This window comes from Agelaius phoeniceus, chromosome 11, assembly GCF_051311805.1.
Source record: "Agelaius phoeniceus isolate bAgePho1 chromosome 11, bAgePho1.hap1, whole genome shotgun sequence".
NCBI lineage: Eukaryota > Metazoa > Chordata > Aves > Passeriformes > Icteridae > Agelaius > Agelaius phoeniceus.
This window is the reverse complement of record NC_135275.1, coordinates 16,952,518-16,979,443: the sequence shown is the minus strand read 5'-3', so window position 1 is coordinate 16,979,443 and position 26,926 is coordinate 16,952,518. Positions and strand designations below refer to the sequence as shown.

Sequence of the window (26,926 nt, the reverse complement as noted above, 5' to 3'; positions counted from 1 at the left end):
ATTTTTGTAGAAAAGTATGTTTAAGGTGTTCTCACATAAATGTTTCCTCTAAGGAGAAAAAAGGTTTTTCAAATGTACCTGCATGCATGTGCATAAATGTGTAAATTCATATGTGCGTGTATTTTATATCTACACATGCACAGAGATGTGAAACTTAGTATGTCATAATCCATAGTAGCTACAACCTTAACAAATTGTGCATGCAAGCCTAACATGACCCATAAAGTCACAATTAATTAAATGAACTAACAAGAAAGCAGATACATTAAGCTTTGCAAAACTGTAAAATTAATATTACAGCTATGTCACCTTCACCTGCAACTGGACTGAGCAAGGGTGAGAGAGAGAGAGAAATCAATTCCACGAGTTTTGGAGAATGTAAGACTGTGCTGAGAATGTATCTGTGTCTTGTGATGTCTTGTTCTGGTGTCATTGCTGCTCTGTGGCAGGGGCTCTTCATCACCAAGGGAGTCTGGCAGGGCCATGTGCCAGGTTGAGCCAGCCAGGGGCAAAGCCTGGCCTTGCTGTCCTGGCTGGATGGTGTAGGTGGTCAAGGGTGGGTGTATCATGTTCCTGTTTCCATCATGTGTTTGCCCATGTGGCTCATCAATGGGGCTGCATCACCCACCTGCCCTGACATTCACAGAACTCTTCTTACCACTTTTGCACTGCTCTCCAAATGGTCTGGTTTAATTTGGGACAAGCAGATTAAATTTTGCTGTTGTTAAATTTTACCCGTTTGGGCTGCGTACATGTTTTATCAGAGTCAGACATGCTTGAGATCAGCCACAGTGCAGGGATGCAATGAATGGCTCCTAGAGGCCATTTTCCATTCATTTTCAACAAAGTTGAAACAACAAAGTCAGCAGCACCATGTTCCCATTGAGTAAGGAAAGTGGCTCCTCAGAAGTGCGACTGAATAATGGGACAACCTAAAATAATTCTCCAGTATGGAACCCCAGAGGGTCTCAGCTCTGAAGCTCGGGGGTGGAGGGGTGTTCTGGGCTGTGCCAGTGAACCACTGCCCTGCAGAGCTGCTGCAATAAGTGGTAAAAGGAGCTTTGTACTCATTCTGTGAAAAGGTGTGTTGTCTGTATGTCTGTTGTATCTGTGTTCCACCTCACTGAAATCCTTCCAGTGGGAGAAACACTATGTGAAAGAATCAGCTTCTTTGGGGGCAGACTTGTCTTTTTCTGTTGCTCTGGTCTGACATGGCTGGTCCAGCCTGGCCTGCTGTTCCCTCCAGCAGCATTAATTGTGTAGCTGGGACCCAAACCAGGGCCATAAGGCATCGCTCAGTGGGACTGGAGGGGTGACAAATGGGAAGATGCTGAGAGATGCCGCGGACACGGGCCCACGCCGGAGCTCTCCGCAGCAGCCACTTTACCTCTGACAGATCCAACACACTCTGTTAATTGTTTGGGGCCAGCCTGTGCCAAAACAGCCTGAGAAGGGCTGAGAGACGCTCCTGACTGTGTCTGCTTGTCACGCTCCCCTTGCTGAAGGCAGTGACAAACAGCAATTAATTCATTGTCTGGATGCTGTTGTGCTGCACGTCTGTGCGTGGCGAGCTGCCTTCAGCCAGGGGAGATGAGGCACACGGGCACCCGGCGTGCTCATCACCCGAGCGCTCTGTAATTGTGTCTGGACAAAAATCAGCCTCTAATTCTGTGAGGGCACGGGTGTTAAGCTTGGCTTATAATTGCAGGTAATTAAAATGTAAAAACATTATCTGTAAAGCCAGCTTAAATGAAAATGTTGAAGCAGACATCTGTAGCTTACCATTCACCTATTCGTTTAATTTTTAGTATTCCCCATTCTTTAATTCATGTTATATTTTAACTCATTGAAGAGAGACCTTCAGAGGTAACCAAAAGTCTGACAAGCACCAGAGCAGACCCAACTTTTTGCAGAATAAGCTCAGACAGTGTAAAATCCAATTAGGGCCCAATCTGACATTCACTGATGCCAATGGAAAACAACCTGTTCATAGATACAGAAAGCTAGATGATGTGTCATTAAATGTGCTGCATCCTGTGTCTGAGGAGGCACTTTTTTAAATTGGATTCCTGAACAATATACTTTGGTTTCTTTGCTGAAATTATAGGCAGCTGACTGGTAAAGCAACAGCTTTTTATTATCATTAATTATAAATTTTGGGAGGGGATCATTACAAAATTAGTCAATGCTACAGATACTATCCAATAAATATTAAATGAACCTGAAGTTGCCTTCTGATATGATATAATGTTAGCAATTAGTTATGCATTTTTAAAAAAGGGATGAAAGCAAGCATGAGTAAGTTAATATAAAACATTGCTGTTCAACAGCGCTTCAAGGTTAGTACTTCGCTGTATGTAATATTCATTGTAAAAACCTTGCTGGTGTTCCATACTAATGAGTAGGCAAGGTTGGGCTTTTTTTATGTTTCCAGCTGGTTTTATCTCTTCAGTGCTTTTGCAGAGCCTGCACACGAACAAGTGAGAGTCAGGAGAGCTACACTGTTTTGAGTGGAGCCCTTCTGATTTACACCAACTAGGGATCTGTCCCACAGTTATTTAAAGCAGAGTTGGTTGACAGATAGCAAACTATGCTTGGGAAAGTTAATTAAATAGTAGAAGTCATAACAAGTGGCTCTTCTGTCTCCCATGTAAGAAGAGGCAGATGTATTGTTTCTGGCAGAGTAATTCTCTGCTGTACACATTTATTTATTGATGGTTTGGAAGAGACTCTTGCAATGGGTAATGATGCTAATATTGACAGAAGGAAATATTTTAGTGATAAAGTCACAAGTAGATGCCTAGAAAGTAGAAACCACTACATAACTTTTAATGGTAATGTAAGTAATAATCCTTAGTATTTAAAACTATAAATGTTGATAGTTATGTCTCCTTTTTTTATGTAAAAGGGAGGTGGTCTCCAAGCTCATCTCATTTAAATGTTAAAATTGCATGGCACATCCTTTTATGTACGTCTGAGTAGTCCTGATTTGGGTAAAAAGGTGTGATATTTCGATTAAAAATGATAGTTTTTCTTCTTTCCCTTCAGTTCCAGATTATCAAGAGCAGGATATCTTTCTATGGAGAAAGGAAACCGGGTTTGGATTTAGGATTCTAGGTGGAAATGAGCCTGGAGAACCTGTGAGTATCAAGTTTTAGTTTGTGGCATCTTTCAGAAACACAGCAGTAGAATGTACAGCTGTGCAGAACTATGCTGTAGTATCACTGCTAAATAGTTACTGGACTATATATATATATATATATATATATATATATATATATATATATATATCCTGCATCTCCTCACCCTCCCTCCAAAATAACCCCAGAACTCCATAACCGAAATGGGTTTGGCTTCTCCTTCTACTTTAATGATAAACCAAATAAAAACACATAGGTCCTTGGACGCTGAGGACAGGATGTCCTGGTCATGTTTGCAAGTATTTTGATCTTAGAATTCTCAGTTCTGTCCTTGAATTCAGTTAATTTATTTACCATAAATCCAGTGCCTGTGGGAGGTGTCATCCTTTCCTGCGCTGCACAGGTCACAGCTAGATAGTGGCAGCATGACTTTCCATGTTTTTCCCTGCCAAAATTATTTTGCTCATTTATGGGAAGAGAGACCAACAAATTCATCTCATGTTAGAGTAACTCCACAGAACTCACTGAAGATAAACCAAGACTGAGTTGGGGACAAGCTTGTGGTGCAGAGCTTGTAAACCCTGCAGGCAACTGAAAGGGTAACTCAATCTCAGCTTCCCTGACAAGACCCTCAGTGCTATTAACCATCTTCCTGTCTGGTCACTGTCTGGTTGAAGAAGTTTCCTAAGGCTGTCTGTCCTTAGAGTGAATGGACTGCCTAAAGAAACAAGATGTCAATTTATTACAATCTCACAATGTGCTGTATTCACGCGGAACCGCTTTCACAGAAACAACTTCCCCGACCAGCAGACATTTGTCAACAATTTCATGTCCCTCCTAAATCAGGTCCTGCTAGGAGTGCCCCTTGCTTGCAGCTGGCTGTTGAGCTGGTTCTCATGGCTGTCTCTCCTGCTGTGCCAATTCCTCAGATTTACATCGGTCACATTGTACCGCTGGGTGCTGCTGACGCCGACGGCCGCCTGCGATCGGGCGATGAGCTGATCTGCGTGGATGGGACGCCTGTGGTGGGCAAATCTCACCAGCTCGTGGTCCAGCTCATGCAGCAGGCAGCCAAACAAGGCCACGTCAACCTGACCGTCAGGCGCAAAGTGGTTTACACAGGTAGGCTGCAGTATCACCCCGCAGGGGTGGCTTTTCTTGCCAGGATCCCATCTGTTCAGCAAATGGCCTAAGGGGGAAAAAAAAGCTTCTTCTAGTGCTGAGAAAACTCAAGGGATGGATTGTTATTTTTCCTCTTTTGCCTGTTTTTAGTCTTTTTTGTTCCTGACCAAATAAGTTTCAATATTTTTTTTCCCATCAAGACTCTCTTAGTTGGCTTTCCCAGTGTTCATAAGGTATCTGATAAAATGGGGAACTGTTTGGTTGCAGTGTACACTCATGCAGCAGACACTGTGGCCAGCTGCTTGTGTTTTCTGTATACTTCCCAAAATAAATGTGCAGCCTGATAGTCACCCTTAAACTGGGAGTGAGGGAAAAGGTGATGAAAAGTCCAGAGAAGGGGAGGCAAGGGCAGAGTGTGAGTGAGGGCTCTGGTGTGTGGTGGTGGCTGCTGCCTCAGGCTCAGGGCAAGCTTCAGCATGTAGTAAAGTGACCTCAGGATGGGAAACTGCAAAACATTGTTGGTTCTGGTGGGCCAGGGCGTGCATGTTTGTTGTCACAGAATCATAGAATGGTTTGGGCTGAAAGGGACCTTAGATATCATCCATTTCCAACCCTTCTGCCATGGGCAGAGACACCTTCCACAAGACCAGGTTGCACAGGTCTAGAGAGTTTTCTGTATGCTGAGTTACGCTGAGCATTGTGCACACACTGCACAAGTGTAGGATCTAAATGAACAGAAAAGAAGCTGGCAGAAAAACAAAGATGCAAAGAGAAGTGACACTGCCTGGTACCATTTTGGCACCCAGATAAGTGATTGAAAAATGTCATGATAGCAGAGAAAATGAAGACATGAGCATGAACTTTCTAAATAACATGTAGCCATATGTTTAATACTGGATAGTAACTTTTGAGTGCTGCCTGTCCCTTTGAGTCCCTTTAGGAACTCAGATGTGGGATTTGCTTTTACTCACTCAAAGAAAAGGATATTATATAGCTTTTCAAGTTTAGGCATCATCAGATAAACAGGCAGTGATGTACTTTGATCTCAGAGAGAATCAAAATAACATTCAGGTTGGAAATTAGGTCCTCAGTGGAAGTTAGGACTAGAAGAATACCTCTGAAATAGCTTTGTGTTCTTATCCAGGCCTGAGCTCCTTCTGCACAATAATAAATGAGCATTCACTTCTCATTTCTTTCTTTCTTCCCAGTGTGGATAAACACTAGGTTATGTCTCTCCTCTGACAGCCTGTCTTTAATTCCTGACCAAGGTCTGGTGTGAGAGAAGCTTTAGAAGAGCATTGGGAGGAAGGGGAAGGGCAGCTGAATTTGGTATTGTATTTGTGTGTAGATTTTCTATGCAGTTTTACAGCCTCCAGGCTGGAAATTACCATGAAAGATTTAGATGCATGAGATCTCTCTTGATATTTCATTCAGAGGCATGTTACTGCAGATCTAGCTATTTCTGAATCATTGCAAATGTGGACACTTACTCTAGGATAAATTATTCAGAATCCCTTCTTTCACCTTATATTTACAGGCTTTTAAATTTCAGCAGAACTTTGTGGAGAAGGCTGTTCCTGAATTTTGGTCCCTTGCTCCTCCTGTCATCTGTATGCCAGTAGAAAAAGATTGTTTGCCTAAATGAGTACTCTCTGTCCTGAGATTCATGTAGGGGAAATTTTATGCTCCTGTAATCTTAATATGAAGAATGCTATGTATTTAGTACATACTTTTGAGTATATAAGTGCAGACAGGACTTCTATCCAAGGATATTTTAAAGTCCTTTTTTCTTTTTTTTGCATCATGAAATTACAGGTTTAGATTTTGTTTGCCATCCATTTTCATGCTGATGCTTTTAAGATCTTCAACTTAATTTTGATTCACCAAATTGGAGAAGTGACCTGATTAGCAGAGGCAGCCATTCAGCAAGGACAAGTGCAATATGCTGCTCTCAGCTGCACAAATGGGCTGTGGAGAACAGGCTGAGTAACAAGAAGTGGAAGCTGTTGTGGGCCACGAGCTTTTTGCTGAGGTTGGCTCAGGTGAAGAAAAAGACTGTGCAGGGATGTAGGCAGGGGGAAACTCTCCTGATTTCCCAGCAGATGATGGCTTAGTGCAATATGGTCCAGCACTTCAAGAAAGACGTATTTGAATTGGAGAGAGCCCAACTGGAAGGAGTCCAGAAGACCAGGGAAAATAAGGAGAGCTCTAGAAAACATGGTCTGAGAGGAAATATTGAACAAATTTGGATTCGTTAGCTTAAAGCAGAGGAGGGGGAGGAGGTATTAAACTTCCCAAGACTATAAGAGGCTGCTGCAAAGAGGAAGGGAATAATATGTTCTCCATATGCCTGTTAGATAGCACTAGAAATAATAGCCTTATGTAGCAGCAGGGAAGATTTAAGTCAGATATTGCAACCAATAGATTGCCTGGGGAGATATTTAACAGCTGATTAGACAAACATCTGTCAGGACTGATATTAGGTATAGTTGGCCCTCACTTGAGCAGAGTCTGAGCTAACCAATTTTTTTGAGATTTCTTCAAGCTTGTGGTAGCTGATTAGATTTTAAACTAATACCCCTTCCAACTTCAGTTGCTGTTAAACACTTGTTTAATATTAACGTTAACAATGTTTAATGTCTGTACCAGACTGTACAGATGATAGTTGCTGGCTCTTCCATCCAGAAATGCTTGGTTCACAAGTTGTTTTGCTCATGTTGAGAGATTGTTATTACTAAAGATCCCATTAATCAAAGGCAATCAGTGCACTAATTGATAGCTTTCAGTTTAAAACTGCACAGAAGGTGGTGTTGTGAGATATTACTGCCTCTCCTTCTGGCTTGTACATATATATGTGCACCATACATATGGTTGTACATATATAACGGAGGTGGGGGTGCAATAGCTGGAGGAGGCACCTTTGAACTGATGTAATCCATGTTTAAAATGCCACAGAGCATCCAAGCAGGCAGCACTGCACTGGTTTAACCAGGCTGCAGTTTGGCAGTGGATGGCTTTGGCTGAATGAGCACACACAGGAGAGCGTGAGCAGTGTGGGCAGTGCCACCACCGAGCAGAGCCATTGAAAGCATGGCCATAGATGGACAGACTAAAGGAGGTGATTTTCTTTTACCCTTTTATCAGTAGACACCTCTCTCCAAGCACTGTTAGGAAAATTAATCCACAAACATCAGAGGTTTATGTGCAAAAAGGAGACAGAGGAGTCCTTTTACTTTATTCGAATAAAGAGAGAGGCCATGAGGCATTCTCCTGGGATCTCTCCAATTTTTGGAGGATGCAGCCTCCCTTTTTATCCCAATTTCCTGGCCACAATTCTCTTCTCTCTTTCCCCATTGGCTGAGGTACTTGAGAGGTTCAGACTTCCCGATACACCTGATCCCAAAGATTTCCCCCTAATGTATAACCCTCCCTTTTAATTTTTAATTCTTACTGAATTTAAGGATTTTTCTTCCCCATTGTTTCTTTCATCTTTCAATGTCTAATTTCATTTATCAGCAAACCTAAAGTTTACTTGTAAAAGCAAATATCTTTTTCCATTCATCAATCAGTGGAACCCTTTCCATTGTTTCTTTTATCTCCCAGTCATAGTTTTATCTACCAGCAGACCCACAGCTTGTTTGTAAAGACAAATCCTCTATTCCTCTCAGCACTAAATGGTGTGTTGGGGAAGATGAAACAGGAAAGCCCTATAAATATGATTGCCTGGCAAAATATTTTGAGAATATAGAAACTATAAGCGAAATTGAAATGAAAGCAAGCTTTGAGATACTTTAGTTACTGAATGATGAGAAAACAGTGGTGTGGCTAGCTGAAAGTAATCCCCTTTTGATGAAACAATACTCTCTGCTTGCAGAATGGTGCAAGGCTCAGAGCAGACCTTACTAGCTTAGCAGAAAGAGTCCAAAGAGTAGTTTTTAGAGTTTAAAATGTAACACAGTATGGCAATGTAATGATCCTTATAGGCCGTATGTAAATGCTATAAGATTTGTATTTTGTATTAGATTGGTTAGTGAGAGTTAGAATATTCAACACAGAAGAAGATTTATTGTATTGTAATGGGAACCTCACTCTCTTATCTTCTCATCCTCTCTCTCTCTTTCTCTTTACCACTCTCTTTACTTCTCTCGGGCCTGCTCCGAGCTGTGGCTGGCAGCTCCAGCAGGGCCTTGCACCCAGACCCTTTGCAATAAACCCCAAGTTCCAAGACCTGCCTTCAGAGATCTCTCATCTCCATCCGTCCTGCCCATCCTACCCCCATCACTCCTAGACTGGGGCAGCCTGCTCGAACACTCTTTCTTCTCCCCTCCCCAGTTCCCAAGGCAGAGAATGAAGTCCCATCCCCGGCCTCCTCCCACCACAGCAGCAACCAGCCGGCCTCGCTGACGGAGGAGAAGCGGACGCCGCAGGGCAGCCAGAACTCGCTCAACACGGTCAGCTCGGGCAGCGGCAGCACCAGCGGCATCGGCAGCGGCGGCGGCGGCGGCAGCGGCGTGGTCAGCGCCGTGGTGCAGCCCTACGACGTGGAGATCCGCCGCGGCGAGAACGAGGGCTTCGGCTTCGTCATCGTCTCCTCCGTCAGCAGGCCCGAGGCAGGGACGACGTTCGGTGAGTCCCGTGGGTTTTTGGCTTCACCTCTGGTGAGAGGCGAAGCTTGCGGCCCGAGGAGGCGGGTGGGGATCTGTTTGGTTAAAAGTCATGGGCATGCCCCGATTTATGTAGTTAATAGCAAAATCAGAGGTAAAGATTCGGTAGGTGTTGCCTCCTGGGTGTTGTTCGGCACTGAGTTGGGAAAAGTGAAATGACATCCCAACTTGAAGAGCTAAAATGTCACCAATGCAATTCCTGATGCTCTTTCTAGGAGAGCCTCTCTGGGGTTTGCTCTCTGGGGATCCTCCCAGTGATGCTGTTTGCCAGTGCAGAAATGTAGCAGGTGGAATGAAATATGTCTCGTGATGGTGGAATCAAGCCAGTTGATTTAAAAGCAGTAATGCTTAAACTGATTAACTTCTCTTTGGCAATCAGGGTTATTCTGATCATCATTATGTTGTGAGCATGCCGGTAGCTGGAAAGTTTTAATTAATACTGCTTCCTGGTGAGACATAAAATGGGGAATACTGTTAAAAGAACAGGATGTTTCTTTTACCCATTTGACCTCTACCCAAATGCATTTCTTCAGAGTAGGAAGAAGTTAAGTTTAAGCTATGTCACACGTAATATCCTGACTTAATAAAGGTGGCCATGGTTTCTGTCTCAAGACAGTCTTTCTGCTGGGCAGATACCCATTTCCAGGAGTTGCTGCAGAGGAGAGGTACATACGCTGGTTTTGCAAATATGCCCAGAACAGCCTGTTCTCAAGCAGAAGTGACATTGCAGGAAGGAAACAGTCAGAGATGCTATTTTCTTCCCTTTCCATCTCCTCCAAAAGGAGGCCAGAGGCGGCATCCATTTGTACTTTGTGAAGGAAGGTGTTCCCTTAGTCTGTGTTAGGGGTGGAGGGAAATGAAGGACAGAGCTCTGTCCATCTGCACAGCACCTCCCACAGCAGTGCTGTGGTTTGCAGAGAAAATGCATTGCAGACTTCCTGTGCAACTTGAGTGCTTCTGGGGCACGCAGGTGCAAGAAATTGCCTTTCCCTCATTCTCCCAGGCTTTATTTTCTGACATTTCTTGCCACTGCCCATCAGCGACACCCTTAGTAATACATCAGCACCTTTGCTGGTATTGATGTAGAACGGGCCGTTTCTAGCTCTGTTCTGGGAAGTCTGGCAGCAGAGATTTCAAGGGGGAATTATGTAGCACAAAACTAGTGCATTGAGTTCTGTCAGTTCTCAGATTCTAGGCTCTCTCACACTGTCCTTGCTGCTGGAAACTGCTCTTTCAAGATAGGTGTTTTGGTGCCAGCACACGATGGTGTAATGTAAAAAAGATCAAACTGAACACAGTCTAGAACAGAGGGTGTGCTTTTATCTTCTGAACAGATTTGCAAACATGTGTAAATAACTTTTACTGTATGAAGATTATGCTGTAATTCTTCTCTGCAGAGAAACCTTGACCTGAGGTTGTTAAAAGTTGTGTTTGCTTTAGCCCAAAATTCTTGCTAACTGGAAGTTTTCTGTGCAGGGGCTCCCAAGGAGATCTGTTGATCTGTGACTGTTTTTCCTTTAATTTTTTCAAGTATATTCAGTTTTTTCCTAACACTCCGCATGAGATGTGTTCCCTCTGCTGTCTGGTGCTTGCTCTGGACCTGCTTTGTAGTTTTTTTCTTTCATGGGTAGTATTTAGAGATGGGCCAAACTGGTTCTAATACCCACCTTGGTCACTTTGGTGTGGGCTCTTTCATCTGTTTTTAGTGGATTGGATAGAGTAGAAACTCACATCCTCAAAACAGGATAAACTGCAAACTAGATGGGGCTTTGTATTACCAGAAAGAGAAACTTTCTAACATCATGGTAAAATTAAAGACAAAATAAAAAAAGAAATCTCCCTAATGTTTGTAACTAATATAACTAATATTAACACTTTCTGCCAGTTTTCATTGCATCTTTCCAACCTCACATATCCTTGTCTTAGCCTTTTCTTCTTTATGGTCTTTCTAGTGTTGTCGTGTGTGTATCTCTAAAACTACTAATCAAATGAAGACTACAGCAGAGATGGGAAAGTGCATCTTGAGGGTGAATGTATTGTGGATGCAAAGTGTGAGATGACCAGTGCTGTGTGCCCCAAGGCCTCTTGCCCACGTAAAGGAGCTGTAGAAAAGCTCATTGGATTTGTCTGAGTGATGTTGTATATCCCCTGTGTCCCAATTCTGCATGTTATGAACAACCCAGTGTTTTAGAAACAGAACAACTGCATGAAACAGGAGGAGAATTTTGTCTCCAGAACACATTCATCCTAAAGTGCTCTCGCTCTGTGTGTCAGACATCTCAATGGTTTTGTGTGTGGTTTTAGAGGTATTTTAATGAGGAGAACCTTATTCCTTCTTTGTTCCTACCTGGTGCCATCTAAGATCATAAAAGAGGAAGGGTTAGTAGAGGCTGAGGTGGGTGCCAGCACCAAACAGGTTACCTTTGTCAGTCTTGGCCCATCTGTAGTGGTCCTGCGCCTTCCCTGGTAGTACCTTTATTCACAATGGAAAGAAAATGTTTCATGTTGCTTCCCCATGCAGCGCTGGTAGAGTGGGTCTGTGTGGTAGATAGGGAGCCACACTCCCTCCTAGGCCTAGAATGATTTTATCTTTCTAAATTGAGAAAGAACAAAACATTGGCAGAAGCTTGAAAAGCAGTTGGCTTAGAGAAGGACTGGAGAGGCTGACACTGATGTAATCTTGGAGGAGGAAAGTTGAGTCTTCTATAAACAGTTTCAATTTTTTTCTTCAAAAACAAAATCAGATTTGGGTTATGATGGAGCTGCTAAGTGCAGTTGTAGTCAATAAAAATTGCACCATTTATTAACAGAAATCCACTCGGGGGGAATTTTGAGGGATTAACAAAACACTTTTTGTGGAAGAAGTAAAGTGTTGTGCACTCAACTAGTTGATTGCCAATGTTTTGAACACTGGCAGCAAAGCTATCCTATAATAACTTTTGCTTGATGCATTAATTAATTAACCCTTAACCTTCTCTTTCCCTTTTCAACCCTTTTTTTCCTTTTCCCCTTCACCATATTCCCACATACGTAAACAATAAAAAAAAACAAAACCAAACCAAAACCAAACAAAACAACCCCCAAACCGATACAAAAGCGGGAAATGCATGTGTGGCCATGCCTCACAAAATAGGTCGGATAATTGAAGGGAGCCCCGCCGACCGCTGCGGGAAGCTGAAAGTCGGCGACCGGATCTTGGCCGTCAATGGGTGCTCCATCACCAACAAGTCGCACTCAGACATCGTCAACCTCATTAAGGAAGCGGGAAACACCGTCACCCTGCGCATCATTCCAGGAGATGGTAACGTATCTGTTTCCTGCTCTCTTGCCTCGCCCTCTTCTTGGTTCTGTTCCCCAGGATTTTTCTGTCACGTGGAGCTGCAGAGCCGTGGAGGGGTCGGTTTCCGCTCCCACTTTGGGAGTTAGCGCTGAGGGAGGTTGTGAGTCTCCCGTAGATTTATTTTTTGTTTCTTTTTGTAGAGGTGGTTGGTTTTTAACAGGGAGGTGCTAATTCAACATTAAAAAAAAGAATTTTGTGTTCCATGCATCCGCTTAAAATGATCTTCCATAAATTTAATGGATCTCTTGATACACTTTAGTTTGATTCTTAGCTTAGTAATACAGCTTTAGAATATTTGGGAATCACTTGTTAGGATGTGTGATTCCTGAAGCTTTGTATGGACACAAGCAGGCTATAGAGTAAGGAGATCACAGAAAGAGATAAACACTTTGACATGTTTTAAGCTGTTTCAAAAGCAGATTTGCTTTTATTCTGGGTAAGTTGCTCTGGGAGCGAGCTCACTACATTTTTAAATGACTGCTTAAATGAGGAGGGTTCTGAAGTTGCATTTTAAGAGTTACCCTAGACAGGATCTCACTGTTTCAGATGAGAGGGAATGTGCAGATTCCCTAATAATAAGTTGACACTTGGTGGTGAATTAAGGTCACTGAAGTATTTAATAAAAATAAGGATCTGTGTTATGTATCAGTTCCATTAAATTAATCCCCAGATAGGAACTGATCAGAAACCTGTTAAAGTATCTGCAGTAGAACTAAAATTTCTGTGGTTCTAAATTCTGAGTATTTTCTTTGTTTATTGTGCTTCTCTGCCATGGATGGGTTCAAAGTGAGAACTCATTGGGCAGAAACCTTTCCACATTGCTCCCCACAGACCAGGATGAGAAATGATCTGGTTATAAATTATTTCTGCTTAGGGTGATCTGTTTTGCACAAAAGCTTTATTTTCCTTCTGTCTAGTGGGTACCAGGTCAAATGCTATATAATCCTCTGCTGCTTGGAGGAAATAGGGTGTTCATGAATAATAAAATGGCTGTGAATCCAGCTAACATCTGAGCTGGCCTGTGCATGCCTGTTTTGGAAGATAAACTGAGAGAAGAATTGTTCATTACCTGTATTTTAGTCTCTGATGAAAAGGGAGGTGAATCTTTAAGTAAATAAAGTGCTTATTTTCTAAAAAAGAAAAACCATCTGAGAACTAAGCAACTTCTAAATGATTTAAGAATTTTTTAAGAATATAACCTCCTGACATAAATGCTGAGCCAGGCTTGCTCATGCAATGATGTGTCCCAAATATCATGTAAATTGCTTAGGTTAGGGAAACATGTACCTGTGATTGACATCACGTATTCCTGGAGGAGATGGAAAGCTGTTCTTTGGGGAAGGAATCAACTCTGCTTTCATAGCAATTCAGGCTTTAAGTCTTTTTATTTACTGTCACTTTGAAATTCCAAGTCAGATTGCCAACTTTGCATAGTATTACCTGCATTTATTTTCCAAAAGACAGTAAGACCCAACACTCTCAAAATCTCTGAGGGTTTTGCACTAAAACCCCATGAGATACAAGAAATCTGTCTCAGTGTTGTTTCCTTTTTGATGTCTTTGTATGCTTTTCTTGATTTGTTGTTTTCTTTTGTTTCTTTTGAGTGCTTTTTTGGCAAATATAAATGGCCTGTGTGCTGCAAGGAGGGGGGAGCACAAATCAGAAGCCAGTTGTCAGATAAACATGAAACTGAGGTGCATCACAAGACTCACAATAAACTCACACTGCTAATCTCTTCTAACATTATTAAACACACCAAGGGTTTTTGCTTTGTAATAAGTCTTGCACAAGTTAATTGGCGCAGATGACTGCAGGATTGTATTTGCAATGAAATTATGATGCTTTACCACACTTCCAGCAGATTCAAGGATACAGAATGCTGGAACAGGACAAGCTTAGGTTAGGCATGTAATTGGTGACAGAGAGTTTTAGGACAGAGCAGGGCAAGGAATCAATGAAATGTGTAGGGTTTAGAACACGCAATTATAATTGTACTAAAGATAATTTTTGCTATATTCTGTTCCAGTTTTGCATGGTGGCTGGCATGTGTCCTGAAGCAGTGTCTAAAACACTGGCAAAATTATGCACAACTCCTGACTCATGGGAGAGGGTGGGCTAAAGATAGATGCAGTACAGTGGTGTGAAGATACATCTGTACCAGAGATGTGTTGTTGCTCTGCTTGGTATTATTAGTGTGACCTACTAAAGGGTAGGAATCTTGCATTCTCTTTGAAGCCCATCATCATCTGATCTCCAAATATTTGTGGAAGATTTCAGAGGCTTTTGTTCTGGATGAATACAGAACACTTAACCATGTTTTGAGGCTTTCTTATGCAGGAGACAGATTTTAACATCAAGTCATCTTTACAAAATAAACAGAATTATTTCTTAAACCCCAACAGTGTAGCTACATGTAGGGACATCTTCTGACACAAGCCAACTGTGAGTGGCACATCATCACAAGGGTGTGGTTTGGTCATGCCTACACTGAGAGGTGCAGGCAGACCCAGGAGCCTCTCTTGCTCTCTGAGCTGCTGGACACAAGCCAGCTCTGGTCTGGAAGATGTTTCAGCTCCATATGCTGAGGGTTTCAGCATGTTAACTTGGGCACAGCACTGCAGGCAAAGGAGCTGTGTTCTTGTTGCACCCATCTGTTTAAGTGGTACTTCTTTTTCTTTGTCCCTTTTCCTGAATTTCCCTTGACATGCAAATAGCTACAGAGAGGAAGAAGCTTCCCCTTATCTAGACTTCTCCAGAATTAATATCAATCCATGAAGGAAATGAAGTTAAACTCCCAGGATCCACAACATCTTAATTCAGACAAAAACCCTCCCATTGCTGCAATTTTGTATTATAGCTGGACTCTGTTTAATAATGGCAGATTTCTCCATAGCCTGTGAGATGAATTAGTGTATGCCTGTAGCTTGAGAGGCAAACAAGGGCAGGGTAGAAGACCTTGTAATTTTATGTTGGAGACCCAGATGTTTTTATCCAGTTTTTGTCACTGCTGTCTTAGTGGCTGTGTATTCAGTTTAGATTTTTGTCTTGAAAGGTGGTTCATGCTCATTATTTTGTAGGTACTTGCAATGTGTGGCTCTGTCCTGGGTACACTGGGTGTAGACACAAAGAGGGGTTCTCCTGTGTACAGAGCTGTTCTGCAAAGGAGCAGCTGCCTGCCACTGCAGTGGCTTTAGCTGGGAATGCCATGTCTGATGAGTGGCTGTTTCTGCTGACCCTGCCCATCATTCTCCAAGTGCAACCAACATAACTGTTGAGCATTTTGTGTGGTTAAGCACCATCAAGGTACATGGAGTACCACTGAGACTTCTTCTGAAGTCAAACTCCCACAGGAGAGGCGGGGTGTTTTCAGAAACTGCTGGCTTCTGGAGCAATTCAGCATTTGAAAGCATCTTCAGTACTAACATCAGTTCAGAATTGGTACAATATATAGTTCTGGAAAATCTGTTGAGTTCAATACAGAAGAATTCTGGGTCTGTGTTGCTATATTCAGCTAATGGGATTGACATGACCTTAAGTTTAGGCAGAATTTTAAGTGAGTTTGGGGTTAACTCTGGTCCTGCTGAAGTCTGATGCAGCTGCAGAATGACAAGGGAAATATTCTGCCCTGCCATACTGTGAGGGACACCTACATAGTCACTTTTAGTCATCTCAGTTTTGGGAAGCAGGAGACAGGACCTCTCCTTGGAGCCTCTCCTTCAATGCCTAAAGAAATCTGCAATTTGCACAGGCTGATGCTGGGCTGAGAGCCCTTTACCATGGCAGAAATTAAGCTTAGAAGTTGCTCCTGCTCCCTGTATTCTCTCAGTGCACCCTTTTGTAAGTGTTACCCAGAGTTATTGATGCATTTGGTACTGGTGGCTCCATGTTCCTGCTTTCATTGCTGAGGCAGTAGTGGGTTGTATTTCAGAGTAGGATTTCAGTAAATTTGGGTTTTAGCCACATTCAGTATCATCTTGTGAGGTATTGGATAAGAGCCACATCTCAATTCTACTGGAGATTGCAGTTTCTGATGGAAGAAGGACTGATAAATTTATAATCCCTGGAATAGTTATAGATACTATAAAATTAATCCACCCAACCTACAATATTTAGAGACTTAATTGGTTGGAATTCATGTCTTTAGACAATAGACAAAACTTTGTTCAATCCTTCATCTACAAGTGAGTCTTCATGAATGTGTCTAATGGTCTGGGGGGGTTCCAATCCAGATGTCCTAATGTAATTTTTTTTTCATTTTCCAGTTGAGTGTACAGTTTTATATACATCCTTATTATATTAATTTGGGGAATTGAGAAATTTGATCCCATCTCCAGTTCTATAAAAACAATGTAATGTTGCTTTTCCGTGAAATGCTTTTGCAAAACTCTTTTTTTCTTTCAGTGAATAGCCCATGGTCTTCCCTCATAATATAAACAAAATCTATTTTGCAGAATCCTCCAATGCTACTTTATTGACCAATGCAGAAAAAATTGCTACAATCACAACCACACATACTCCTCAGCAAATACCACAGGAGACCAGGTCAGATTGTTTTCCTTGAGGAGGGCATCTCGACATGCTCTCTCTTCAGTTACTTCTTCATCACTTTCACGTCCCATGAGCTGTATTTTTCCTCTCTCCCTCTCATTCATTGCAGCAGGAACAACACCAAACCAAAGCAGGAATCCCAGTTTGATTTCAAACCACCACAAGCAGCACAGGTAAGGAGTATCTCTCTAATTGTTTTGCTTACCACTGGCTGTTGTTTCCAATCTGCTTGAGGGCTGTGTTTAAATAGTTCCCTTGAAAATTCCTACTGAGAAGCTGCTCTCCCTTAGTCTGCTGAAAAGAAAGAGGAATTTGCTGATTAGTTTCTTAATATGTGTTGCTGTTGTTTCAGCTGAGAAACATTTCCAACACGTTCTCATCAAGACTTTTGAGGGAGTAAAAATAAAGAAAAAAAGAGCTGACATTTTTAGGGCAGTAATAATTTTTGTGTTTGTTTATTGAATTGTCTGTTGTGAGGGGCCTCTCCAGAAACTATTGTTGTGTGCAAATGATAAATTCAGAGAATAAAAAAGAGGAAAACTTAGTAAGGGGCGATAGCTGGAGTGCTCCAGCTCACACAGATGGCATCTTATTAGAAAGATTATCTATCTCAGTGTTAACTTTCCTTGTCACTGGCCATCCCAGAAGTAACATCTTCCATTAGGGACTTCAAAACATCCCCATAATAGCATTTGAGGAAAACAATGCAAAGGCTTCTGAGCTTCTTGCAAAGGAATAAATGATGTGGTAACTATACAAAAAGCCAGCACCATGGCACAGGCTCACCCCAGGTGCCATTAGACACTGCACTAAAGCTGGCACTGGAAGGAAGGTTGTCCTTGCCTTTAAAGGTTGGTAGAATCTTTAATCACCTTCCTAAAATGTCCCCTCCTGCCCTGGTGGTGCTATGTAACAGGGGTGCCCAAAAATGCACCACAGGACATAGCCAAACCACTTATTCCAACAGCCCTTCACCAACCACCAGAAGTCCAAATTGCAGAGTGAGGTCTGAGGAAGCAGCAAATCCTGGTCTGCATGTGAAAATTCAACTGATTTTCCATTTTTTAATGATTACCAACAAAGCATTGCTTGAACAATTCCAACATGAGCGCGGAGCAGTATTTGACTTTCTGTTCAATTGGGCGTTTGCTGTCTTCTCTCCAGCAGGACCAAGACTTTTACACTGTTGAGCTGGAAAGAGGAGCCAAAGGGTTTGGCTTCAGCCTGCGAGGTGGCCGGGAGTACAACATGGACCTGTACGTGCTGCGGCTCGCTGAGGACGGGCCTGCTGAGAGATGTGGGAAAATGAGGGTATGCACAAACTGGCCTTAAAACCACCTTGCTCTGGAATAAGCTGACCTCTCTGCCTCTCCCTTCTGCTCTTTCAGCTAAGAGGGAAATTAAATGTGATCTGAAAGTGGTTTCTATTTACTGCTGCTGATGGCATCTGTCACTCTTGGTGCACTGTCTAGAGCAGTGTGTGTTCAGTGGAAGATTTCACCCCCTTCTTCCAACACTGCTTTCCAAACTGTAGTACACGATCTGTTGTTTAATGCCTAAGGGCACTTGTAGCAGTGAAAATGGAACAGCCACAGTCTTTGCCTGCTAGTGGGCAGAGAGGGGACAGAACATGTCTATGGCCCAGGGGATAAAAAATTACAATGTAGGTTCTGATTAACATTAATTGTTAACCTCACATATCAGCTAAATGACAAACATTATATAACAAGGGCATATGTTATAAAATGCCTACTGGAGAAATAATTTGACAGGTTTTATGTAGTCCTTGGACCTTTGTTAAAGAATGCATTATAACTTTCCCACATATGTCATTGTCTCCAGATATGGCATGTGAAGGGTATTTTCAAAATTCTTGTGCTAGGGGTAAATCTATGGGTTCAAAATTTTGCTGATGAAAATATGATGCAAAATCAGTGCTGCCCTGTGGAATTCAATGCTTTGACATGCTCTTCCATGCCCTGTTTTCTTCTCCTGATAAATTATTGCATTTGCAGAATCAGATTTGCTGATTCATAGTAGGTATCTATATCCAAGTTATATATCTATATCAAACTATATCCAAGTTAGAAACAGACCTGAAAAAGCTCTGTGAACATCCCAGTTGGAGCAGACTGTGAAACAAGCAACCGCTTTGACTGAAGACTTTACAAATTATCAAAATTAAATAAAATAGCACCAGTTCTAACACTGCACTTACTATTGAGCAATACAGTAATTGCAAAGTGATTTTCAGAACAGCAGTGAAATATTTTGATACCTCAAGCTTTCTCATCATCTTCATGTCTCCCAGACTCCTACACAGTGGGCACTCACTGGAAGGAGTTGGGCATGTTTAGCTTCACCTGATGCATAATTGTTCCAGCTTTGCTATGGCCACTGTCTTGTGGTGTGCTGGTAGGGACCCTTGTGGGGACTTGTTTCTAATCATAATCTCTTTATTACATTGGCAGATTGGTGATGAAATCTTAGAGATCAATGGAGAAACTACCAAGAACATGAAGCACGCTCGGGCCATCGAACTGATTAAAAATGGTGGCCGCAAGGTCCGCCTGTTTCTGAAACGTGGAGATGGCTCTGTCCCAGAATATGGTGGGTCAAACTATGAAAACATTCCTTTCTTCCCTGGCATCACTCCATGAATATTTGTCTCAAGATCTGAAGCGGGAATTCTTTTTTATTTTCCTTTCTCACCAGTGTCTTACCAACCTTTGCAACATATAATTGCCTCGCTTGTGCTGAATTTTCTACACATTTCATCCTTTGCTTGCTTCCATGGACTTGGGGCGCAGTGTAAGGCAAGATCATCATAGCAGTATTTTTTGGTGATCAGAGAGGAAAGCAAAACAAAACAAACCTTATTGTCTTGTCCAGCCAAAAAAGGAATGTTATTGAACTGTGCCAAACTGTTTCTCAGCGGCTGAATTGTTGTTTCACATAGGTCTCCTCTTCTAATCAATGCAAAAACTGGGATCCCGAGTTGCTATTCTGAAGCAGTGATTTATTTTTTTTGGTTAGATTTTTCTCTTAGTTCCTGTCTGTATCCATAGACATGAATGCTGAGATGGCTTATGAGATTTTTGCCTTTCCTTAATATTTATGTAAATATTTATAAAGTTATTTGAGAAAAAGAAGGGAAAAAAAAAGCTTTACTGCAAAAATATATTGATTTGGCCTCCTGAGCCCTTTTCTCCCCCCTTAAACAGTCTGCTGGTTTCAACTAGTTCATTTGTAAGGTCTGAAAAGGTGAGGAGGTTATGAAAAGGTGCTCTCATGTCTGTCTTGGGGGAAACAGTCAGTCCTGGTTTCTTACTAAGAATTGCATTAGATTTCCTTTTCTTCCCCTGGAGGTTGGATTGCTGGGTGGCTTAACTTAGCACACTATTTAATATTATAATTATGTCTTATTTATTTGAGATAATTGTCAAATATTGTGCCCTCGATGGAGGGCTACTCCCAACCAAAGGTCTTTGAGGTTTCTATAGAAACTGATGATTGAAGGGATGTCCTTTATACTTTCCTCCCTGTATTTGGGTTATTTCTGTGTCAGTGAGTTCTGTGTTTATCATTCTCTCCATGCCCTAACACCAGAAAAAAAACCCTTCTGCACAATTTATGAACTAGATTTTATTTTCATTTACTGTACTATGTTTGAGAGTTTCTGCTCAGTCTGCTCATTATTTAACTTAAAATGACCAATTCAGAGTATAACCAACAAACAATTGAAGTGTTTAACGATATGGAAGGGAAGTTGTGGGTTTACACTTCTGTAATATAAATAGCACACCAGAAGGTTCAATGATGGCACTGAAATTCTGTAATGTTCTTTCTACTTTTGTCTTTTCCTATATTCCTTTGGATGTACAGTACTGTATCATATGCTAGACTGCATAAATACCCTGTAAATTAAGTGCTTCACTTCTCAAAGCATATGTCTGTTGCACTGAGGATGGAAATCCATCACCAATTTTCTTTTGGCTAATGCTAACCACTAAACGTTCGTTCTCCAAGCAAGGATTTAATATACAGGGGTTGCACTACTGTAAAGAATATCCTTGTAACATTTGGGACTCCTTTCTCTCTTCGTTCTGTTCGCTGCAGTCGCAAATGGTTCCTCTAATAATGTTAAGTTCCAATATTTTTCTGACTTGATTGGAACGTGCTTCTCTATGAGGCTGTATATTTTTGTAATGAGTTTTGTACTTATTTTTAATGTTGTGGTCTCTGGTGGACTTTATTTTTCGTTGTTGTTTGATTGTTACTGTTTTTTCTATGACATTCTGTGTCGCTGTTCCAGCTGTCTTTTAGAATGGATGCTCTCGTTGTCTGGGTTATTGAATCACCTCTTAGATGTCTCTTTATGTCACAATAATAACAACTGCTGTCTTTGCAGCCTTATATTTGGGTGAAGCCTAGACAATCTGACTGGAAAAATAAACTTTCTTTATTCTAAGATAAAATATGAAGATTTTTCTTTCTTTCATCTTTATTATAGGGAATCTAAATTTTCTACTTTTCTCTTTCTCTTTCTCTTACTTTTCTTGGTGCTGGGCTCTTCCTTCCTCAGCGATGATACCTCCTAATATCGCTGCATGTATGAGAAATGACAAGCTCGGGGAGTCTTGCTTCTACCTTATGGGCCATAATCAAACTACGGTTTGTAGCTAAAATCAATATTAGGTGTTTTTGTGCTGTGGCCTAATTCCCTCACATTGCTTTTCTGCTTCGCTATATTCTATATGTACAGCAATTCATCCCGAACACCCTGCGTCCCCCAAATTGTAAGTACACACACCACAGGACATGATTGAACCTCGCTTGTACCTTGTGTGAGAGGCAGGTTGCCACAAGCCACGTGCTTACAGCCACAGGAAAGCAGCGTGGTCCCATCCCCAGCTGTGGCCTCAAAGTGCTCATAGAGCAAAACTGCCCACGTGTGAGTTGCAACATGGGTTTCACTTGGAATTCACAAAAATCACAGCCCATGCACACACTGACCCTCCCAAGCTCAGGACTGGAAGTGCCATCAAATGGGAGACGGTTGGCATGATGGCAGGAAGAATGTAGAGTGTTTGGCTTGGTGGGAGGGAAGGCAAAAAGGAGAAAAAGGGGAAAAAAAAATAATCTGTCCTCACAAGTGTTTGTGAGGGTTTTCAGTCATTGCCATCAGGGCGTTCCACCTCAAGGTGGGTGTTGGGGTGCAAGTTTAAGGAAGTGGCTAATGCCAGCCAAGCTGCCACAAAGGAGTTACTTTAAGAAAGAAAACAAGAAGCAAATAAAAGCAGCACTTGCATTAAGGCAGCACAGCTACTTTAATGTTTTTCATGTTTGTAATGAATCATTCATAAACATCCCTTATGAATGTCGGGAGTAATTGTAGCTTAGCTGCAGCAAGGGCTAGGGTTTAGTTTGGATGTTCTTTTTCTACTTCTGCTTTGCAGTTTGTCTTGCAGAGGCAGCTCAGCTCTGTATTTTACCTCAAATAGTACATGAAAAATAATGAACTGGAGATTAGATTTGAATCAAAGCCATCCTACATATTACAGTATCTTTCCATTGCTTTGATATGAAAAAATCATAACTACTGTCATCGTTGTTTGAATCATTGTGGCAAAACCAAAATCTACCCTAGGACTTTACATAACATGGTAAACTAAGTGAGATTAAGCTATGCCTTAAATGAAATGGAAATGGCGTGATTACAGTCTAATTCTCACACCTTCAAAATGTTATTTTGCAAGGTGAAAACTTAATAATCAATTCTATTTTCTGTACATTTTCTGCTATTTGAACCGAGGCCTCCCACACCTGGAAGGCAGTTCTTTATAATGTCTTAAAAGACAAAAATTGTTTCCTAAAGGCCCTTTTTATTGGAAGCTATTAAAAAAAAGCAGCTAACAACCTGAACTACAATGTTTTTTTTCCACTGGAAAGAATATAGTATAACTGAAACATTATGAATTGGGCTTGGGGAGAAATGTAAAGTGTCCCATGGCCAGAAGAGCATAAAGATGAGATCAGCTTGGACCAAAACATGGCTAACGATCAGAGCAGCACCAGTACTAACCTGTAACTCTCGTTGTTCACAGTTAAATTAACAAAAGCCTCGGTTAGCCTTCGCTGACTGCTTTAACAGTTGTTTGTTTTTGTCACTAATGAAGTCTGAAGAGTGCTAAGTGGTGTCACAGCACCACGGAAGGCATCAATACCAAACCCTTTGCTGTTATTTTCTTTCAGACCCCAGCAGTGACAGGAAAAGTCCCGCCACAGGTTCACAAAATGTATCGGAAATGAAACCCGCGCCATCCGACCGACGGCAGCACCCATCATCGGAGTCCAGTTATCCACCAGACCTTCACAAATCATCACAACATGGGGACAAGCGGACTTACGTTAGAGACCTAAAAGGCAGCAGAGAGTTTAGCAGACATCCCAATGAACACCACACTTGGAATGGGACTTCTAAAACCAACGACCACGTGCCAGGCAGGAAGACAGAGAGGTCGCCGGAGAGGAGGCACGAAAGGCAGCCAGAGAGGGCGGTGGTGAACGGGCAGAAGAGGAGGTCTCCTGAAAAGCGCAGGGAAGGGACAAGGAGCGCTGACAACACTTTGGAGAGGCGGGAGCGACTTGAGAGGAGGAGAGACCTCTCTCCTGAGAGGCGCAGAGAGCGGTCGCCCGGCCGGCGGCGGCGGTCGCTGGAGAGACTCACGGAGCCCAGGAGGTCCCCTGAGCGGAGAAGAGAGAGCTCCCTCGACCGAAGGGCCAAGTCGTCCGACCGGCGGAGGGAGAGGTCACCCGAGAGACGGCTCAGGGAAGAACGAGTTGGCCACCGGGAGAGGGAAGAGCCTGGCTGGAAGCACGAGCCCAGCCGCAGGCACCCGCCCGAGCAGCGCAGGCGGCCCTACAAGGAGTGCAGCACCGACCTCAGCATCTGAGGGGCTCCCCGGGGTCCCCGTCGCCTTCCCCACACCAAGGGAGCAGAGGAGAGAGTGGAACCAACCTGGCTTTTGCAGGCGACGAGACGTCCACCACCTGCTGATCCTACAAACCGTTTATGCAGATGAAATCTTAAAACAAAACAAAAAAAAAGCGTTGTGCCTGATGTATAATATTAAAGAAAGTATTTTTCAGTGTATTCTTTTTTTTTAATTACTTGCCAAATGTTGGTCCTAAAGGATTATAAAATTTTGTTTCTACATTCTTTGTAGATTTCTTAAAAATAATCCCTTTATTGGGCTACTTTCCCCTCCTCCCCAATATAGTAAGTGGGGGTAGCCAGTAATATAATATAGGCAAAGGATTTTATGACCAAGTTTGAATAATTTGATCCAGACTGTTCTCTAGTGACTCACTGCTACACTGTATGTAGAAAATTTTTTAAGGGTTGGGGGTGGGGAAGGAAGAGAATTGTTCATCTCAGTAGGAATGGAGCGCTCCTGCTGAAGGAATTAAAAAGGAAAGAGACAAATGTTCCTAAAATTGCAAGAACTGTTTGAAGAGACTACTGTTTCAATGAAGGATATTTATAATAATAATAAATAATTAAAAAAAAAAAAAAAAAAAAGCAAACCCACACAGCACAAGACGATTTACAATAAGTAATTTGTAGTTTGTTCCATGAACAGTTTATACTTTCAGGCCCCCTGGACAGGATGCGCAGAGGCAGAAGGACTGGTCAGCACCATGCCTGTGTCACACGCTAACGTGGACTGTTGAGCTCTCATTAGCCTCAGCAACATGTAACGATGATCTGTCATTAAGGCAGCAGCCCTGCTCATCTCCCAGCTGTATATGGACAGCACCCCCAGCATGCATGGTATTGTGTATCTGCTTGGAAGCAAGGGGAGGGATTGGGATTCTGGGACGAGGCGCAATGCGGTGGGAGCGCAGTCCCCCTGCTCGGAGTAGGTGTATTCCTTCTGCTCAGGCCAAACCAGTGGGCTTTTATTTTGCCAAATTCCAAAAGCTCTCAATTCTTCTTGCTCTGTATTGAAAGGGTCGGTTTTTCATTGTTTTACTGGTTCATCCTTACTGAGACAAAAGGAGTGCACTTGCTGGGGAGGGAAAACAAAAAAAAACCAAAAAAATAAAATAAAATAAAAAAGTATCAAAAGAAAATCACAGGCTAAAAGAGGCAATCAGTGGGACAACCTGATTGTGGAAGCCTATCCATACCTGATTATATGCTGTAAATTTGAGTCTAAGAACAGCAGCAAAAGAGAAACCTGCAAGGTATTAAGTTGTATTTTTAAACTTGCAAGCTGTGTGGTAAGTCTGCTGTAGCATTGGTCTAAGATTTAATGGATTACTGCCTAGCTGAGCCAAAATGTTTGCCGTTACTGTTGGACCACTAAAGTAAACTGCTGCTTTTTCCAGTGCATTGGTGTGTACATGTATACTGACTCACATCCTCCATATGAACACAAAACCATTGCAAGTCTATCACTGTTGTTGCCATGGTACTGTAAAAACAAAACCAAGAAAGAAGATGGCCAATCATTGTGTGTACAGTTGAAATTGTAATTAATAGAGCCTGTTGGAAAAAAACCACAAAACTGTTGCCTTTTTCTTGTATAAAAGAGGATTTATGACAAAATTTAGGTGTGAGGAATGTGATTAAGTGTTTATATTTCTAAAAATGGAAAAAATTTGATTCAGGGGATATATTTTAATGTAAACTGAATCAGGTATGTAAAGCTGTTTTAAAATGGGAGACTGTATCAGTAATTCTAAAGCTTTTGTTGGTTTGAAAATATCATTTCTTTCTTCATGGTGGGCCTGCTTATGTATTATTAAGCACTTGTATGCAGTCTATATTCTCCAATCATCATTTCTTGCAACATGCTATAGGCAAAATGCTCTTTTCTGTGTTGATGAAAAGCAGTATGTGGGCCAATCTTTTTTATAAAACACTATGCATATATAAATACTACATTGTTCATAGCTTTATTTGACTTAATTGGGTTTATACATAACACTAGGATTGAGTAGACGTGGACTTACCCAGTAAGAGCTTCTTTCCTTGGAACAGACACTATGTATATGATGTAGCAACAAAGAAGGAGAAAGTCTGTGAATGCTATTTTTATTATCAAATAAAGTTTTCCATACAAAGCATGCATGCGAGTGTAGTGATAAGATAAAGGAAGAACCACACCTTAATGTTACTTACTCATCCCTGCTTAAATTAATAAACCCATAGGTTATGGTCACCAAGGGCCATCTATTAAATATGTATTAATCATCCATTAAATATATATTATCATTTGACAAGCCTTAAAGTAAAGTTTCCCAATCTTCCAGGATAAAATTTCTTCCCCTAAAGTAGTCAGAAACTGAAGGTTTAGGTGAAGCAGGGTCTGTAATTGTGTCTGAGGTTTGTGTCATTGATTCTTCATAACATAAAAGCACATGTGACCAGAGAAAATCAAGGCAGCAACTGCTCAGTGGAGGTTGTTGGTGCCATATATATACATATATATATATATATACACATCACATATATATATAGATATAACACATATATATATGTATGTGTATGATGTAAGTATATATACATATACACACAAATATATATATATATATCCATCACCAAGGCTGTAGGTCTCCCACCTCTTAGTTCTTAAAATGCAGAAAGACCTTTAAGATTGAAAAATGTTTCTATTACATAGATTTTTAAAACAACTTTTAAGTCTTGCATACTTTAACAGGCGCCACTCATCTGTTTACCTGAAACTTCAAGCAACCTGCTGGGAGTCCTGGCAGCCAGAGAGAGTTGATGGTGAAGGATTTGTATTTCCAGTCACAGGGATTTGTCTGGTGCAACCTGAGTCCTTAGGGGTATGGAAGGGTCACTGAGAAAGTGTTTGGATATTTTAAATTTTACTCTCTTATAATGATCAGTGTTTTTACTCCAAAACCATTTTGTAGTGGTATACATTGGTTATGCATTTGCACCTTCTGCTGTTGCTACTGTTTTTCTTCTCCTTGTTCATGTTATAATTTAAATGATCTTACATAGGTGAGTCTCAAGCTTTGGAAGTGTTGAGTCTCAGCTAAAGATATTACATAGATAATGCCAAAATTACAGG

At 41.7% G+C, this 26,926-nt stretch overlaps 1 protein-coding gene across 30 annotated transcripts in view; it reads left to right on the top strand.

Annotated features, from left to right (window-relative positions):
* The window catches only part of MAGI1 (membrane associated guanylate kinase, WW and PDZ domain containing 1), a 337,478-nt gene extending 311,526 nt beyond the window's left edge, over positions 1–25,952 (top strand). For 6 of the 30 annotated variants that reach the window (XM_077184407.1, XM_077184417.1, XM_077184412.1 and 3 more), the window contains 10 exons: positions 301–378; positions 3,049–3,140; positions 4,070–4,262; positions 8,595–8,888; positions 12,024–12,227; positions 16,718–16,808; positions 16,924–16,987; positions 17,979–18,125; positions 19,286–19,424; positions 23,070–25,952. In XM_077184407.1, coding sequence (XP_077040522.1) covers positions 301–378; positions 3,049–3,140; positions 4,070–4,262; positions 8,595–8,888; positions 12,024–12,227; positions 16,718–16,808; positions 16,924–16,987; positions 17,979–18,125; positions 19,286–19,424; positions 23,070–23,770 — 2,003 coding nt within the window. In that variant the 3' untranslated portion in view covers positions 23,771–25,952. Of the gene's footprint in view, positions 1–300; positions 379–3,048; positions 3,141–4,069; positions 4,263–8,594; positions 8,889–12,023; positions 12,228–16,717; positions 16,809–16,923; positions 16,988–17,978; positions 18,126–19,285; positions 21,295–21,399; positions 21,489–23,069 lie in introns of those variants that run through there. The other 24 variants (XM_077184430.1, XM_077184410.1, XM_077184427.1 and 21 more) reach the window with 14 other exon arrangements.
* Positions 25,953–26,926: the final 974 nt, after the last annotated feature.